This window comes from Geotrypetes seraphini, chromosome 2 (assembly GCF_902459505.1).
Source record: "Geotrypetes seraphini chromosome 2, aGeoSer1.1, whole genome shotgun sequence".
Lineage (NCBI taxonomy): Eukaryota > Metazoa > Chordata > Amphibia > Gymnophiona > Dermophiidae > Geotrypetes > Geotrypetes seraphini.
Window position 1 is genome coordinate 395,854,865 of NC_047085.1, and position 15,674 is coordinate 395,870,538.

Below are 15,674 nucleotides of genomic sequence, written 5' to 3' on the forward strand. Positions count from 1 at the left end.
TATAATAATAAAACCCTAAGCGCGCATGCGCACTCTTACCAGCGTGTTCCCTGATTCCTGATGCGCACTCTTGCCAGCCACAGACTGTAGGTCTGTGGCTGGCAAGAGTGCGCATACACGCTTACAAAGTTCCCTCTGTCGCAGACCCCATACTCCACAGCCAAAGTCGATGCAGGTGGCATGCTCCACGGCCAAAGTTTACGAAGGTGGGGATCAAGATAGGAGCCGCCGCAGGAAATTTAAATGACCAAAGTTGACGGCTTTCACTCAGGTCAGGAGTGAGCAGCTTTTCAAACCCCCCCAGCACCGCCGCACCTTTTCAAACCCTCCCTCCCCAACACTGCCGCCATCGTTGGTTCCTTTTTTTTAACAGTGGTATCCCTCCCTCGTTAGACCAACCTCTATTAGAGTGTCAATTTAATTATCTTCTTACATTTCAATTTCTTTCATTATGTTTCAAGTATATCTTAAGATATACACTCTAATAGAGGTTGGTCTCGCGTCTCAAAAAATGATATGCTGATTCTTTAATTAAATTTTTAAATTTTGAATTTAAGTAAATTAAATTTAAGTAATTTAAAAAAGATAAGTTATATGTTGATTCTCTACTAAATTAATTAATATTAGATTAAAAGTTGTAAGTTAATTAATTAAAGTAATAAAATAAATATTTTGGTAGGGAGGTGGGGAATTAGCCTGTGATATCATAAGGAGGCAAGAAATTAATTCATTCTTCTCTTGAATAGTTCCAGTTGGAATGATCTACTCGTAAGTCTGAGGCATTTCCCCGTAATAATTAATTAATAATTGTAATATTCTAAATAACTAGATTTAAGGTTCACAGTAAATTTTAATAAATTATTTTGGAATCGGTGTCTCTTTTTTGAGTTTTGTGAATGGTTTTTGTTATTTGTTTCTTTTCTTTTAAAGACATGAATATTTACAGTTTTCTCCTATGATTGTGACTCTCTAGATGTGACAATCATGAAGAATTGCTGTTTTATTTTGTGTACATTTTTTTTCGTAAATCATGTAATCCTTTAATTTCACCAGGCTCTCTTCCAACACTTGAAGAGCAAGTATGTTCCCAAAATTCTTTTTCTCTTTCATATTGGGATTTTTGATTCTGATAATTTGATCCTTTTTCCATTCCCCATACAAAACCTAACTCAAGGATTGTTCTTGTTGGTATTTACAACAAGGGGGAAAAAAAAGTTTGCTTTTTTGGAAAGATAAGACAGAATTTTTATTTTGTTGTTTGCTTTTCTGTTTGTCATGAAGATTAAAGGATTTTCACCCAGAAGCTCCCCACTGTGTATGTTCATTTGTAAACCGTTCTGAGCTATTGGGAGGACGGGATAAAAATCTAAATAAATAAATAAATAAAAAAAAAGTTATACTACAATTTCTGAAAATTCAATATACTGTAGATTAAATTGAGAAAGGAATTTTTTTTTTTGCCCTGGCAGTTTCCTCTTGTTCTTTTGTGCTTTCTACTTAGCTGAAACCAAAGCAACATCTGAATGCCATTTAGCCTTCCTTCCAACTTCCGAATTCGGTCATCATGTTTTCAGTTTTGATGAACAGGACCACACCCTTAGGCTCTTTCTGGAACCCTGCAAGAATGGGCCCTAAACTCAGCCACTTGAGACTCCTTTTACGAAGGTGCGCTAGGAAAAAACTCAGAAAGAGCTCAAGAAAAACAGAAACCGTAGAGCAAGCCTGGTCTCTATTCAAGGGCACAGTGCAAGAAGCACAACATATGTACATCCCCAGATTTAGTAAAGGTTGCAAAAAAAAAAACCGAGCAAAAGATCCCGCATGGATAAACGATGAGGTGAAGAAAGCGATAGGAGACAAGAAAAAATCATTCTGGAAATGGAAAAAGGACCAAACTGGGGAGAACTGGAAAGAACACAGGAAAAGTAAAAAAGAGTGTCATCAAGTGGTTAGGAGAGCGAAAAGAAAATACGAAGAGAGGCTGGCCAGGGAGGCAAAAAACTTCAAATCATTCTTCAGATATGTTAAAGGGAAGCAACCAGCGAGGGAGGAAGTAGGACCTTTGGATGATGGAGACAGAAAGGGAGTGATAAAGGAGGAAAAAGAGGTAGCCGACAGGTTAAACAAATTTTTCTCGTCAGTCTTCACAAGCGAGGACACATCCAGTGTACCAGAACCCGACGTGATCTTCCATGGAGACCAAGAAGAAAAACTGTCAACAATAGAAGTGAGCCATGAGGATGTCCTCCAACAGATAGATAGATTGAAAAGCGACAAATCACCAGGCCCGGATGGTATCCACCCTAGGGTACTAAAAGAACTAAGAAATAAGATAGCGGGAATACTCCAACGAGTTTGCAACCTATCCTTAAAAACTGGAGAGATCCCGGAGGACTGGAAGATAGCAAATGTTACACCTATCTTTAAAAAGGGGTCAAGAGGAGACCCGGGAAACTATAGGCCGGTCAGTTTGACATCGGTTGCGGGCAAGATGGTAGAAGCACTGATAAAGGACAGCATCTGTGAGCACATCGAAAAAAATGGGCTGATGAAAGCGAGCCAACATGGCTTCTGCAAGGGAAGATCGTGCCAAACAAACTTACTGCACTTCTTTGAGGGGGTAAACAGTCAGTTGGACAAAGGGGAACCCGTAGACATCATTTACCTCGACTTCAAAAAGGCCTTTGACAAGGTACCCCATGAGCGGCTACTTAGGAAGCTGTGGAACCACGGGGTGGAAGGGGACGTGCACAGATGGGTCAAACACTGGTTGGCAGGCAGAAGGCAGAGGGTTGGAGTGAAGGGTCATTACTCAAGCTGGAGGAAGGTCACGAGCGGGGTTCCGCAGGGGTCTGTACTAGGACCGCTGCTGTTCAATGTATTTATCAATGACCTGGAAACGGGGACGAAGTGTGAAGTTATCAAATTTGCGGATGACACTAAACTCTGTAGAAGGGTTAGAAATGCGGAAGAGTGTGAGTACCTACAAAGGGACCTAAGCAAACTGGAGGAGTGGGCGAATAAATGGCAGATGGACTTCAATGTGGGGAAATGCAAGGTCATGCATTTAGGGAGAAAAAACCCGATGTTCAGCTACCAAATGGGGGGATTAGTGTTAGAGAGAAGTAGCCTTGAAAGAGATTTGGGTGTACTGGTGGACAAAACAACGAAGTCAACAGCACAATGCGCAGCAGCCGCGAAGAAGGCAAACAGAATGTTGGGTATTAAGAAGGGTATCATGACCAGAACGAGAGAAGTCATCCTGCCGTTGTATCGGGCAATGGTGCGCCCGCACCTGGAGTACTGTGTTCAGTATTGGTCAGTATTGGTCAGTATTGGTTCAGTATTGGTTCAGTATTGGTTAAGAAGGATATGGCAATATTTGAGAGGGTCCAGAGGAGAGCGACACGAATGATTAAGGGCAAGGAAAACCTTTCACACACTGAAAGATTGGAGAGACTGGGGCTCTTCTCCCTGGAAAAGCGGAGGCTCAGAGGAGACATGATAGAGACCTACAAGATCATGAAGGGCATAGAGAGAGTAGAGAGGGACAGATTCTTCAAACTTTCAAAACATAAAAGAACAAGAGGGCATTCGGAAAAGTTGGAAGGAGACAGATTCAGAACGAATGCTAGGAAGTTTTTCTTTACCCAGCGTGTGGTGGACACCTGGAATGCGCTTCCAGAAGACGTAATAGGACAGAGTACAGTACTGGAGTTCAAGAAAGGATTGGACAATTTCCTGCTGGAAAAAGGGATAGAGGGCTACTGCACAGGTCCTGGACCTGTTGGGCCGCCGCGTGAGCGGACTGCTGGGCGCGATGGACCTCAGGTCTGACCCAGTAGAGGCACTGCTTATGTTCTTATGTTCTTTTTAGCACACTCATCGGATTAGCGTGCGCTAGCCGAAAAACTACCGCCTGCTCAAGAGGAGGCGGTAGCAACTAGTGCGCGCGTTATTCTGCACGTTAAGGCCCTAACGCGCCTTTGTAAAAGAAGCCCTAGGTATCACCATTGTATAAATTGCTGGCACTCCCTGCCCAGAATCCTTGGCCAACCCAGACCCAGGAAACTAACCAGGATCCCTTCTGCTGCTTAGCCACCAGTCAACCCAAGAAATGTATTAGAATTCTATCTGATAAAACTACTACAGGCAGCTGCCTCAAACACTGATGAACTCAAACAGCACAAAATAATCTGCAGCTCCTTTAGTTAAATAGAGATCCTTCAGAGCTGTGCATCTGCCTGGCTGCTACAAGGCAGTTGCAGGCTATGTACTATTTTCCATCTACTGATGAATAAACAAGGAGAATAGAGATCAGAGAAGGAACATGACACCTCACTTTGTCACCACAATTAGGTTCTCTTTATTTTAATGATTTATTACCTTTTCCGGGGGGAGGAGTTAATGACATTTAAAATATCCAATCCATGACCATTTATAGCAAACATATGAGACACTTCTGCTAACAGGAGTAAAATTTTATATATTCTACTCAAATTGAATCAAGATAGTGGAACATGAAGAAAAGTAAAATAAATGCCATATTTGGTGAACCCACTGTTGTGTGAAATTTGATCTTACCCAGACAATTTGAAGCATCCACTTGTTCTTTCAGGAAATCAACGCACATTTTCTTCACTGGTTCAATCTGATACTGGTTGGCTGCATCTAACAGACTCTGAACATTGTTGCTATTGACAGAAATTCTGCAAATAAATGAAAGTCAAATCTTATAATTTTCTCACTTAAAAAAACCCCCATAAGATCACATGCATGCAATGGCGTAATAGTTAAATCCTCCTCTATTGCAGCGTGTAAAGCATCAATACATTGTATTTTCTCAGTTTTAAACAATATTTATAATTCAAGAGGTGGATTTTGCTATTAACAGAAATCTGCACTTTTAAGATCTCAACAGAGGAACTGAACCTAGTCTAGCAATAAACTGTTTTTGTGAAGAAATAGGAACAAAGATTTGCAGTAGAGTGGACACCCCTGAAGTGATCTATAAAAATTAGAAGCATAGGCCAAAGGTTAATGCAAAGTGATGCACTTTGGGTGCAAAAATCCAAAGGAGCTATAAACAGGAGGAAAGAGGATGATGTGCATGGATCAGGAAGGGAAGATTAGGTTCTTACCTCGATAATCTTCTTTCTAGTAGAAAGGCATACGAGTCTTGAACCACTGGGTTATTCTCCTTTACTCGCAAGGTTGTAGAAGGCATTTACTTTTTTTTTCTCTTGGCTCCGCCTCCTGCATCTCTGGGTTGTGCCCCATTTCCTCAGTTCATATCGAAACAGTTGACAATTCCTACAAGAGGAAAGATGAGGAGGCGGGAAACGGGGTACTCCCCGACCAGCCAATTGTTCTGATCTGTAACAAGTGAAAGGCAACAAATCAATGACAATATAATTATAACTGGCAACAAGGTAGAAATGAACAAGCCACCTACCTGGATGCATGCAACAGCACTAAATACTGGTGGCTCTCAAGCCTCTCTCTTTTCTCATTGGAACAGAGATCAAACAGTACCCTTCGGATCTGTCTGGCAGACACCATCTGGAAATACTGCACATACATGCCTGTGACAGCAAGCAGGCTAACTGAAATCTGACAGGTAAGGCCTTCAAGACTCATTTGTCTTTCTACTAGAACAGTGTTTCTCAACCTTCTCAAGCCAAGTACCCCTAAGCCTAACAAATACCAACCATGTACCCCCAGCCAAGACTCAATCTCAATAATAATGATACTAATTGTAACGCAATTTCTTCCATCCATTTTTCATACACACACAATATAATCTTATTACTACATAATGGTAACCACAAAATTAAAAAAAACAAACAAACAAAACAAAACCACAAAGCACACTGTACGCAGAGAAAATGTTAATTATCATTTATATTCAGGGGTTTTTCAAAGATGTGAAGGCAGATGACTAAAATATGCAATGTCACCTCAGTAACAACTATAGAAAAATAGACAAATATAGTGCAAAATATAGACAGCAGATATAAATTCTCAAAACGTACACATTTTGATCACTAAACTGAATAAAATCATTTTTCCTACCTTTGTTGTCTGGTGATTTCATGAGTCTCTGGCTGCACTTCCTTCTGACTGTGCATCCAATATATATCTATACAGTCAAACCTCAGTTTGCGAGTAACGCAGTTTGCGAGTGTTTTGCAAGATGAGCAAAACATTTTTGCAAATTGTGACTCGCAAACCGAGCGTTGACTCGATTTGCAACTCCCCCCCCCCTCGAACTTGCATCACCCCCCCGCCCGCAAACGCCACCCCCCTGCTAACCTGCATCGCCCCCCCACTCCAACACCTACCCAAACTGAAGCCTTACCCTCATCTGGCACTGGCACACAGCACCAACCCACAGGAGGTGCCGGTGCCCGAAGATCATGCCACTTGCTGGACTGGGCCTTGAGCATCAGCGCATGCTCAAGGCCTTATGGCTCTCGTTCTCTCCAAGAATCTCTGAGAGAGGTGGGAGCCAGAAGGCCTTGAGAATGCGCAGATGCTCATGGCCCAGTCCAGCAAGCAGCACGATATTCTGGCACCAGCATTTCCTGTGGGTTGGTGCTGCGTGCCGGTGCCACATGGGAATAAGGCTTAAGTTTGGGCAGGCTGGCTTTCGCGAGGGGGGTGATGCTGGTTCACGGGAGAGGGGGGAGCGGCGTTTGCGAGCAATGCCAGTTCGCGGGAGGGGGGATGTGGAAGCACACCAGTGACCTCGGGGTTGGGGGGTCTTTTGGGGATGGGGTGGGGTGGAGCAGCGCCAGTGGCCGCGAGGGGGGGGGGGAGGGGTGAGGATGTGGAACCAATCAAGCGAGTTTCCCTTACTTCCTATGGAGAAACCCGCTTTGATATACGAGTAATTTGGTTTACAAGCATGCTTCTGGAACGAATTATGTTCGTAAACCTAGGTTCCACTGTATATCTATATCTTTCATGCTTCCTCTCCTCCAGATCTCATTTCATTCCCCAACCAACATCTCTCTGTCTCTCCATGAGTCCAACTTTTCTTCCTCTCTCATCCCCAGATCAATTTTCACCACTGCCCATTTTTCCTTCTATCACCCCTCTCCAACACCATATCCAACATTTCTCCCTCCATCACTATGCCCAACATTTCTCCCCCTTGCATTCCCTTCAATCTATCCCTCTGTCCCCTCTCCACCACCATATCCAATATTTTTCCCGCTCATCCTTCTATTCCCCATGCATCTCTACCTCACTTCTCTCTATGTCCCAATTTTCCCCTTCCTTTCCCCATGTGCACCCTTTCCCCATGTGCACCTTTTCCTTCTCACTCACACACTCAAGCCCAACAATTGTCCCTTTCTATTCCCTCCCTCCTTTCTATGTCCAATCTTAGTGCCTCTTCCAGCCTCTGTCCCACCCCCTTCCTCCCTCCCCCGAAGCCGCACCAAAGTCTGCCTGCCCCCAAACAGACCTGCCGCCGATTCCTCCTCTCCCCTGGTCTGCCACCCACCTGCTCCATTTAATTATCCCCCGCTGCTGCAACTCCGGGAAGAGCCTGGCACGTGCAGCGATTGTATGCCACCAGCCCACAAGCCTTCTCTCCCCAATGTCAATTCTGACATCACTGACATTGGAGAGAAAGTCCAGGCCAGCCAAGCATATAACTGCACCTTGTGCAAATCACCCACCAGAATCCCTCCTTGGTTTGCTGCAAATGAGTGGAAACAGTGAACTTAGAGGAATTTTTGATACAGCACTAAATGGCATTTGGTATACCAACCACTTTTATCTACATCTGCTGTATAACTTAAAGGGAACTTTTCAGATACACAGAAGCATGCTGCTCTTATGTATCCTGAAGTAACCCGTTATACTCATAAGTGATGTCAGCTGCAGCATTTTCACAGTTGTGAGGACTGTGATGCAATTCCACCACTATAAAGACAGGAAGCACCACCTTGCTATACTATAGCAGGCTTGCCACAGTCCATCTACCCCTCCCCTAAAATTTGCTGAAGAGACTGAGCTTTTACAAAAGATTACTCTAAGAGGAAACCATAATCAGCATCACTCCTGCCTCAGGTAGAAAGATTAAAACAGAGAGAGTACCTTGCAGTGTAAGCAAATTCCACGAGCTGCTCTATAATATCAGGCTCTGCGTCCTTTAGTTCCACTTCAAAGGACTTTGATTCCAGCATATTTGCTGCAAGGCGAAATAAAACCCAACATCAGTCATCAGAATGCTCAGAATGATTTTATATTTACTGTCCAAAGTACCTCCCCCTTTTTCAACTACCGTTTAAGGATGCTTGTAAGTTTTAATGTTTAACAGTTTTTATTGATGACTGCACAAAAAGACAACAATAAACAGAATACAATATAACTTGTTATCCATTTCCCCCACCCCCAATAGCCCATCAGAAGTTCCCTCCCCCACCCACGGAACAAGGAACTAAAGCATTAATGCCTGTATAAATATTCAATAAGACTAAAAATATAAACATACAGTATATATCTATCAATTCCATCAGCCTATTAACTCTCCCTCCCTTCATAAGGTGCTATCCATTATAATCAAACAACTGTTAAGAATGATCATGCAGAGCAGTGCAACCAGAAAAATCAATAAAATATACAAGCAACACATATAGAACAAGTCATATAGCTACTGTAGGGACATGTTAAACTGGTTATTGTCAGTTGAAATAAATAAAAGTGGAGTAACAGCTTTGCCCTATCCCCCGTCCCTTAAACATAACCATGTTGTAAATAAAAATACAGTGTATAGTGTTCCAAGACCCTGGACTCTTATGGGATCTGGAAAACCTTGTGGACGGGCTCAAAATTTCCCTTTCAAACAATCTGTATTAATAACCGAGTGTGTAACACAAACATAGTAAAATACAATACAATACAAATTGTCCATTAGTTGTATGGTGCTACACCCTCCCCCCCAGAGAACAACTTAAGAGATACAAGGGGAAGCAATATCAAACCACTGTACAGAAGAAGGAAAAATTATATTCTTACCTGTTAGTTTTCTTTCCTTTAGACCAGGGATCTCAAAGTCCCTCCTTGAGGGCCGCAATCCAGTCGGGTTTTCAGGATTTCCCCAATGAATATGCATGAGATCTATGTGCATGCACTGCTTTCAATGCATATTCATTGGGGAAATCCTGAAAACTCAACTGGATTGCGGCCCTCAAGGAGGGACTTTGAAATCCCTGCTTTAGACGCAGCAGATGAAACCAGAGACCAATGTGATAGCACACATCTACCAACAGGTGGAGATAGAGAAACTGATTAACAGGTGGTCCTATTGGCTGGCACGCCTTCTCCATCTTCAGTATTGCTCCTTGCCCAAGCATCCATAACCATCAATATGCTTAGCATGTAAAAAACTTTCCCATAACAAATTTCAAAAGGTAATAACACAGAATACAACTATCAATAACAACAGACTTAAATTTATAAGTTCAATATTTAGGGAAGGGGAGAGGGTAATTTTTAGTATATTATCTAAATATATAATAAGGATATGGAAACATTTTATCATATGGTATTTATATTTTATATGTGTTATGAATGGGTGGGATGGGAGGGAGATAATGTTATGTGATTTGATTTATTGCTGTGTATTAAGTGATATTTAGTGTTCAAATGTTTTAACTTACTGTCACACTTATTGTAAGTAGTTTTAAAATGAATAAAGAATTAAAAAAAAAAGCATAACAACAGACTTCGAAAGTTGCAAAAGAAAAAACTGACCATCAATATCTAGAAAGGGTGGGGCTCTGGATTCATTTGCTGCGTCATTAACAGGTAAGAACATAATTTTTCCTTCCTAAGCAACAGCAGCATATGAATCCAGAGACTAATGGGATGTAGCAAAGCAATCTTCAATCTGGGTGGGAAGCAAATGTTGCCTCCGCAACAACCGAAGCACTAAATGCAGCCTCCGCACGCGCCCCCACATCCAACTGGTAATGCTGAGATAAAGTATTCTTGGAAGACCAAGTAGCTGCATGACAAAACTCCTCCAAGGATAAAACCTCTGAACTGAGTCCAAGAAACAGCCATCGCGCTCTGGCTGAATGGTCATGAAGTTCTTCCGCCAACCGCTTCCCTGTCTTCAAGTAAGCATACAGAATGTCCTCCTGGACCCTTCGAGCAATGGAGGCTTTGGATGCTGCCATACGTTTGTTACGTCTCTTGAAGCATACAAAGAGGTGATCTAAACAACTAAAAGTCATTAGAAACCTACAGATTGCGGAAAATGCTACGCACTTTTAAGAAACGCAGTGAAGAAAAGCTCGCCTCCCCATTCCTCCTCCCACGAAGGAAGGACATGTGAGAGCGGCATAAAAGAAAGGATGACATTATCTTACAAATAAACCGTGGTACTGTCCGAACTGACACCCCAGAATTCGTAAATCAGAAATAAGAATCCCTGCCGTACAAGGCCTGCAACTCTGAAAACCGCCAAGCTGAAGCCATGGCCACAAGAAACATCGTGTTCAACATCAAAGCCTTTTAGAGTCTCAAAAGACAAGGTTGAAACGGAGCCTTCTGTAAACTGCGAAGAAGTACCTTAAGACTGTACTCCAGAGAGGGCTTCTTAAGAGGTATACGAATATACTGTACTCCATTTAGGAACCAAACTACATGAAGCTGAGAAGTAAGCGAAGAGCGTGATACATAGCCCTTGTAACAAGCTAAGATTGTCACTTGAAGCTGAAGGGAATTGAACGATAAGCGCTTGTGCCAAAAAAGAAAGAATATAAAACATAGAAGTCCAGAAGGGTGCCAAATGTTGAGAAGTACCCAAGAAAGGAAATACCTCCTAATGGTAGCATAAGCTACATCTGTATCGCCTGGAGAAGAGAAGAAATAACCTGCTTCGCATAACCTTAATATGTCTGCAATGACTTTTCAAAAGCTAGGCCGTAATACCAAAGTAGGCCGAATATCCATGTTGATCGGACCCTGGGAGAGTAAATCTGGAGATACTCAACAGTTTGGCCGTTGAAAGACTCATCAGATCTGCATAGCAAGGACAGTGTGACCAATCCTGAGATTCTCTTATAACTGTGCCCTAAAAGTGAGCTTGAGATGGCAAATCCATGCAATCATCAGCAAGGGGAAAACACTTAAAAAAGAGAAACCAGAGGCGAGAAAAAAGCAACCCCCTCTGACTGCCACTCCCTGCGACTGCTGAAGAAGTTAGGAAGTTTTGAATTTTGAGATGAGGCCATGAGGTCCAGTTCTAGGATCTCACCTTTATACAAAGAGCTGGAACACCTGAGCGAATAGTTCCCAATTTCCAGGATGTAAAAGATTTTGTGGTGAGAAAGCCTATCTAAACCCTTTTCCTGCCCTGTTAAATGATGCGACGACAGAAGAGGACGAAGAGATTTCACCCATTGAAGTAGAACAGTTACTTTACTCGCCAACTGAGTACACCACCGAACAAAAGCGACTGCTGTAGCATTCTCACGTGAAAGCGAGCCAAAGTTCCCAGTGGAGTCACCACCATGGATCCTAGAACCTGTACAGAATTCCATACTCTTGTTCTTGGTGACTGAAAAAGGCAAACCTGAGACTGTAACCTGTCGCTCCAGTCTCTGGGAAGAAACACATTCCTCTCCTACGTGAACAACATCCCCCGATATTCCAAGAATTAGTACAGCAGAAAAGAGCTCTTTGGAAATTTGAGGATTCACATCCAAAGAATTGAAGAAAAGAAAATCACTCATTAGTGGCTGACAAATTGACCTGGCTGGAAGACGTCCAAATCAAGCAGTCATCTAAGAAAAAAGTACCTGAATATCCTGTTTCCACCAAAACGCCACGACTGCCCTCATTTTCTAAAATGTTCATGGAGCTGTGGCTAGGCCAAAAGGCATCTGCCAAAACTGATAGCGCTGCTCGATGAGAGCCAAGCGAAGAAAGTGCTAATTTGGTGTCCATAGGGAACTTGTAAATATTCTCACAGTTTTTCTCCAGAAATTTCTAACTCTGAGAAACTAATTTACCAGAATGAGATCCAGCCCCCATCTGACAATTCCCCCGTCTTGGGCACTATGAAGTAAATGGAATAACTTCCCTTAGTTCCATAAGAACTAAAACTACTGCCCGAATACCAGTAATACTTTAAGGGGGTCTCGCACGAACCTACCCTTTGGAAGCTCAATACATGGTGACTCCAAGAAAGAAGGAAAAATTAAGTTCTTACCTGTTAATTTTCTTTCCTTTAGACACAGCAGATGAATCCAGAGACCAATGGGGATAGCACACATCTACCAGCAGGCAGAGATAGAGAAACTGATTAACAGGTGGTCCTATTGGCTGGCACTCCTCCTGTATCTTCAGTATAGCTCCTTGCCCAAGCATCCGTAACCATCAATAGGCATAGCATGTAAAAATCTTCTTTCACATAACAAATCTCAAAAGGCAATAATACAGAATACAACCATCAATAATAACAAACTTTGAAAGTTGCAAAAGAAACAACCGACAGACAATATCCAGAAAGGGTGGGGCTCTGGATTCATCTGCTGCGTCTAAAGGAAAGAAAATTAACAGGTAAGAACATAATTTTTCCTTCCTTAGCAACAGCAGCAGATGAATCCAGAGACCGATGGGATGTAACAAAGCAATCCTCAATCTGGGTGGGAAGCAAACGCCCCTTCTGCAACAACCGAAGCACTAAACGCATCCACCGCATGCGCCCCCACATCCAACCGGTAATGCTGAGATAAAGCACTCTCAGAAGACCAAGTAGCCACGAGACAAAACGCCTCCAAGGAAAAAACCTCTGGACCGAGTTCAAGAAGTAGCTATCGCTCTGGTGGAATGGTCATGAAGTTCTTTCACCAACTGCTTTCCTGCCATCAAGCAAGCGTAAATAATGTCCTCCTGGACCCATCGAGCGATGGAGGCTTTGCACACCACCATACGTTTGAGGCGTCCCTTGAAGAATACAAAAAGGTGATCTAAACTAAAAGTCGTTAGAAACCTAGCTCGCGGAGAACGCTATGCACTTTCAAAAAATGCAGTGAATAAAAGCAAGTCTCCCCATTTCTCCTCCCAGGAAGAAGGAAGGAAAAGTGAGAGTGTCATAAAAGAAAGGCTGACACCTCCTTAGAAAGAAATTGTGGTACCGTCCGAACTGACCCCCCAGATTTTGTAAATCAGAAATAGGAATCCCTGAACAAGGCCTGCAACTCAGAAAACCGCCGAGCTTCTGAAGCCATGGCCACAAGAAACCCCGTGTTCAACGGCACAGCCCTTTAGAGTCTCAAAAGACAAGGATGAAATGAAGCCTTCGGTAAACTGCGAAGAAGTACCTTAAGACTGTACTCCGGACAGGGCTTTCTAAGAGGTGTATGAATATACCGTACTCCATTTAGGAACTGAACTACATGAAGCTGAGAAGTAAGCGAAGAGCAATATACCTAGCCCTTGTAACAAGCTAAGAATGGCACTTGAAGCTGAAGGGAATTGAACGCTAAGCCCTTGGCAATACACTTGTACCAAAAAAGAACTCTGGAAGGATGCAAATGTTGAGAAGTACCCAAGAAAGGAAAAACCTCCAAAAGGAAGCAGAAGCCACAGGTGAAGACATCTGTATTGCCTGGATAAGAGAAGAAACAACCTGCTTCGCATAACCCTTACACATCAGCCATGACTTTTCAAAAGCTAGGACATAATACCAAAGTAGTACGAATATCCATGTTGATCGGGCTTTAGGTGAGCAAATCTGGAGATACCAGGAAACTCAACAGTCCAGCTGTCGAAAGACTCATCAGATCCGTGTAGCAAGGATTGCGCAGCCAATCCAGAGATTCTACAAATACTGTGCCCTGAAAGCGAGCTTGAGATGGCAAATCCAAGCAATCATCAGCCAGGGGAAAACACTGAAAAAAGAGAAACCAGAGGGGAGAAAGAAGCCACGCTGTTACCCCCTCTGACTCCCACTCCCTGTGCCCGCTGAAGAAGCTAGGAAACTTAGAATTTCGAGACGAGGCCATGAGGTCTAGTTCCAGGAGATCTCACTTCCATAAAAAGAGCTGGAATGCCCGAGCCAAAATTTTCAATATCCAGGATGTAGAAGATTTCACTTCCATAAAAAGAGCTGGAATGCCCGAGCCAAAATTTTCAATATCCAAGATGTAGAAGATTTCACTGTTACTAACATTTACACTTTCTAGAGCGTACACAGCGATGTACACTATAACATACAATAAATGGGCCATGCTCAGATTTTGCGGAGAGAAAGTCTTTCCAAACTTTTCCTGACCCATAAAATGATCTGCCAACAGAAGAGGAAGATGAGGGTCCACCCATTGAAGTAGAACCACAACTTTACTCGCAAACTGAGAACATCACCTACTGCCCAGGCTGTAGAGAAATACCCCCATCATAATACTGACTGAAAAGACCTTCAGCGTCATGCTCCAGAGTAGAAGAATGAACAAGTACCGAGTCGCCTCTTAAGACCAGACTCTTGGAGCTGAGGATGGAAGACACCGAGCCCCCCAACCCAACAGCCTGGGATGTTTGGTGACCATGAGCTAGTCCAGCAAAGACAGAGGCATTCCTTTGAAAAGAGAAATCTCGCTGAGCCACCAAATCATACAAAGTGATGCTTGAGGAGCCTACCAAATAATTGGAGCCCTGAGATACCGGGAACCACCAGAACAAAAGCGACTGCTATAGCGTTATAATGGGAAAGCAAGCCGAAGTTCCCAGTGGAATCAGCAACATGGATCCTAGAACCTGTACAGAATCCCATACTCTTGGTCATGGTGACTGAAGAAGAATGCAAACCTGAGACTGTGACCCATCGCCCTAGTCTCTGGGAAGAAACACATTTCTCTCCTATATGAATAAAAACATCTCCCCGATATACCTATAAATAGTACAGGAGAAAAGAGCGCTGTGCAAATTCAAAGATTCACGTCCAAAGAACTGAGGAAAAGAAACCACCCTTTTCGTGTCAGTCAAATGGCCCGACTAGAAGACGTCCGAATCAAGCAGTTAGTCAAGAAGAAAGTAGGTGAATCGCCTGGTAGTGCCAAAACGGTACCACTACTCACATTTTCTAAAATGTTCATGAAGCCCTGGGTAAGTGAAATGGCATGTGCCAAAAACGAAAGCGCTGCTCCAAGAGAGGCAAGCAAACCTAGTGCCAATTCGGAGTCCATAATGAAAATGTAAATATTCTCCCAGTTTTTCTGCAGAAATGTGTAACCCTGAGAAACTAAGTCAGCAGAATGGGATCCAGCTTGCCCAATGCCCCCGTCTTGGGCACCATGCAGTAAGTGGAACAACGTCCCTTAGTTCCTGAAGAACTACAAGAACTGCCCTGAGGAACACTTAAAAGGGAAACACAAAACATAGAGACTCCAAGAACGAACTGGAAACCTGAGGAGGATGCAAAGTTGCAAGCATCCTGAAAAATGTTCACAGCCCCCTGACCTGACACTATAGCTTCTTCCCCCTCATGAAAAAGCCCTATGAATCATTGGAAGAAGTCAAGATCCCCTCAGAATGAAGTGCAGAAGGTCAGGGAACGGCAGGATGAGAACTGTAGGATCTGTAAGAAGAAAGAAATTCTCCTAGGCAAATCAAGTTTCGCAATGTAAAGAGGAGTATACTGGAACCAT

At 43.0% G+C, this 15,674-nt stretch overlaps 1 protein-coding gene across 2 annotated transcripts in view; it reads right to left on the reverse strand.

Moving 5' to 3' along the window:
* KLHL7 (kelch like family member 7) overlaps positions 1–15,674 on the reverse strand; it is a 141,874-nt gene that overhangs the window by 92,064 nt on the left and 34,136 nt on the right. For both annotated transcript variants that reach the window (XM_033930879.1, XM_033930878.1), the window contains exons 3-4: positions 8,113–8,206; positions 4,585–4,709 (exon numbers count right to left, since the gene is read on the reverse strand). In XM_033930879.1, the coding sequence (XP_033786770.1) occupies positions 4,585–4,709; positions 8,113–8,206 (219 nt within the window). The remainder of the gene's footprint in view (positions 1–4,584; positions 4,710–8,112; positions 8,207–15,674) is intronic.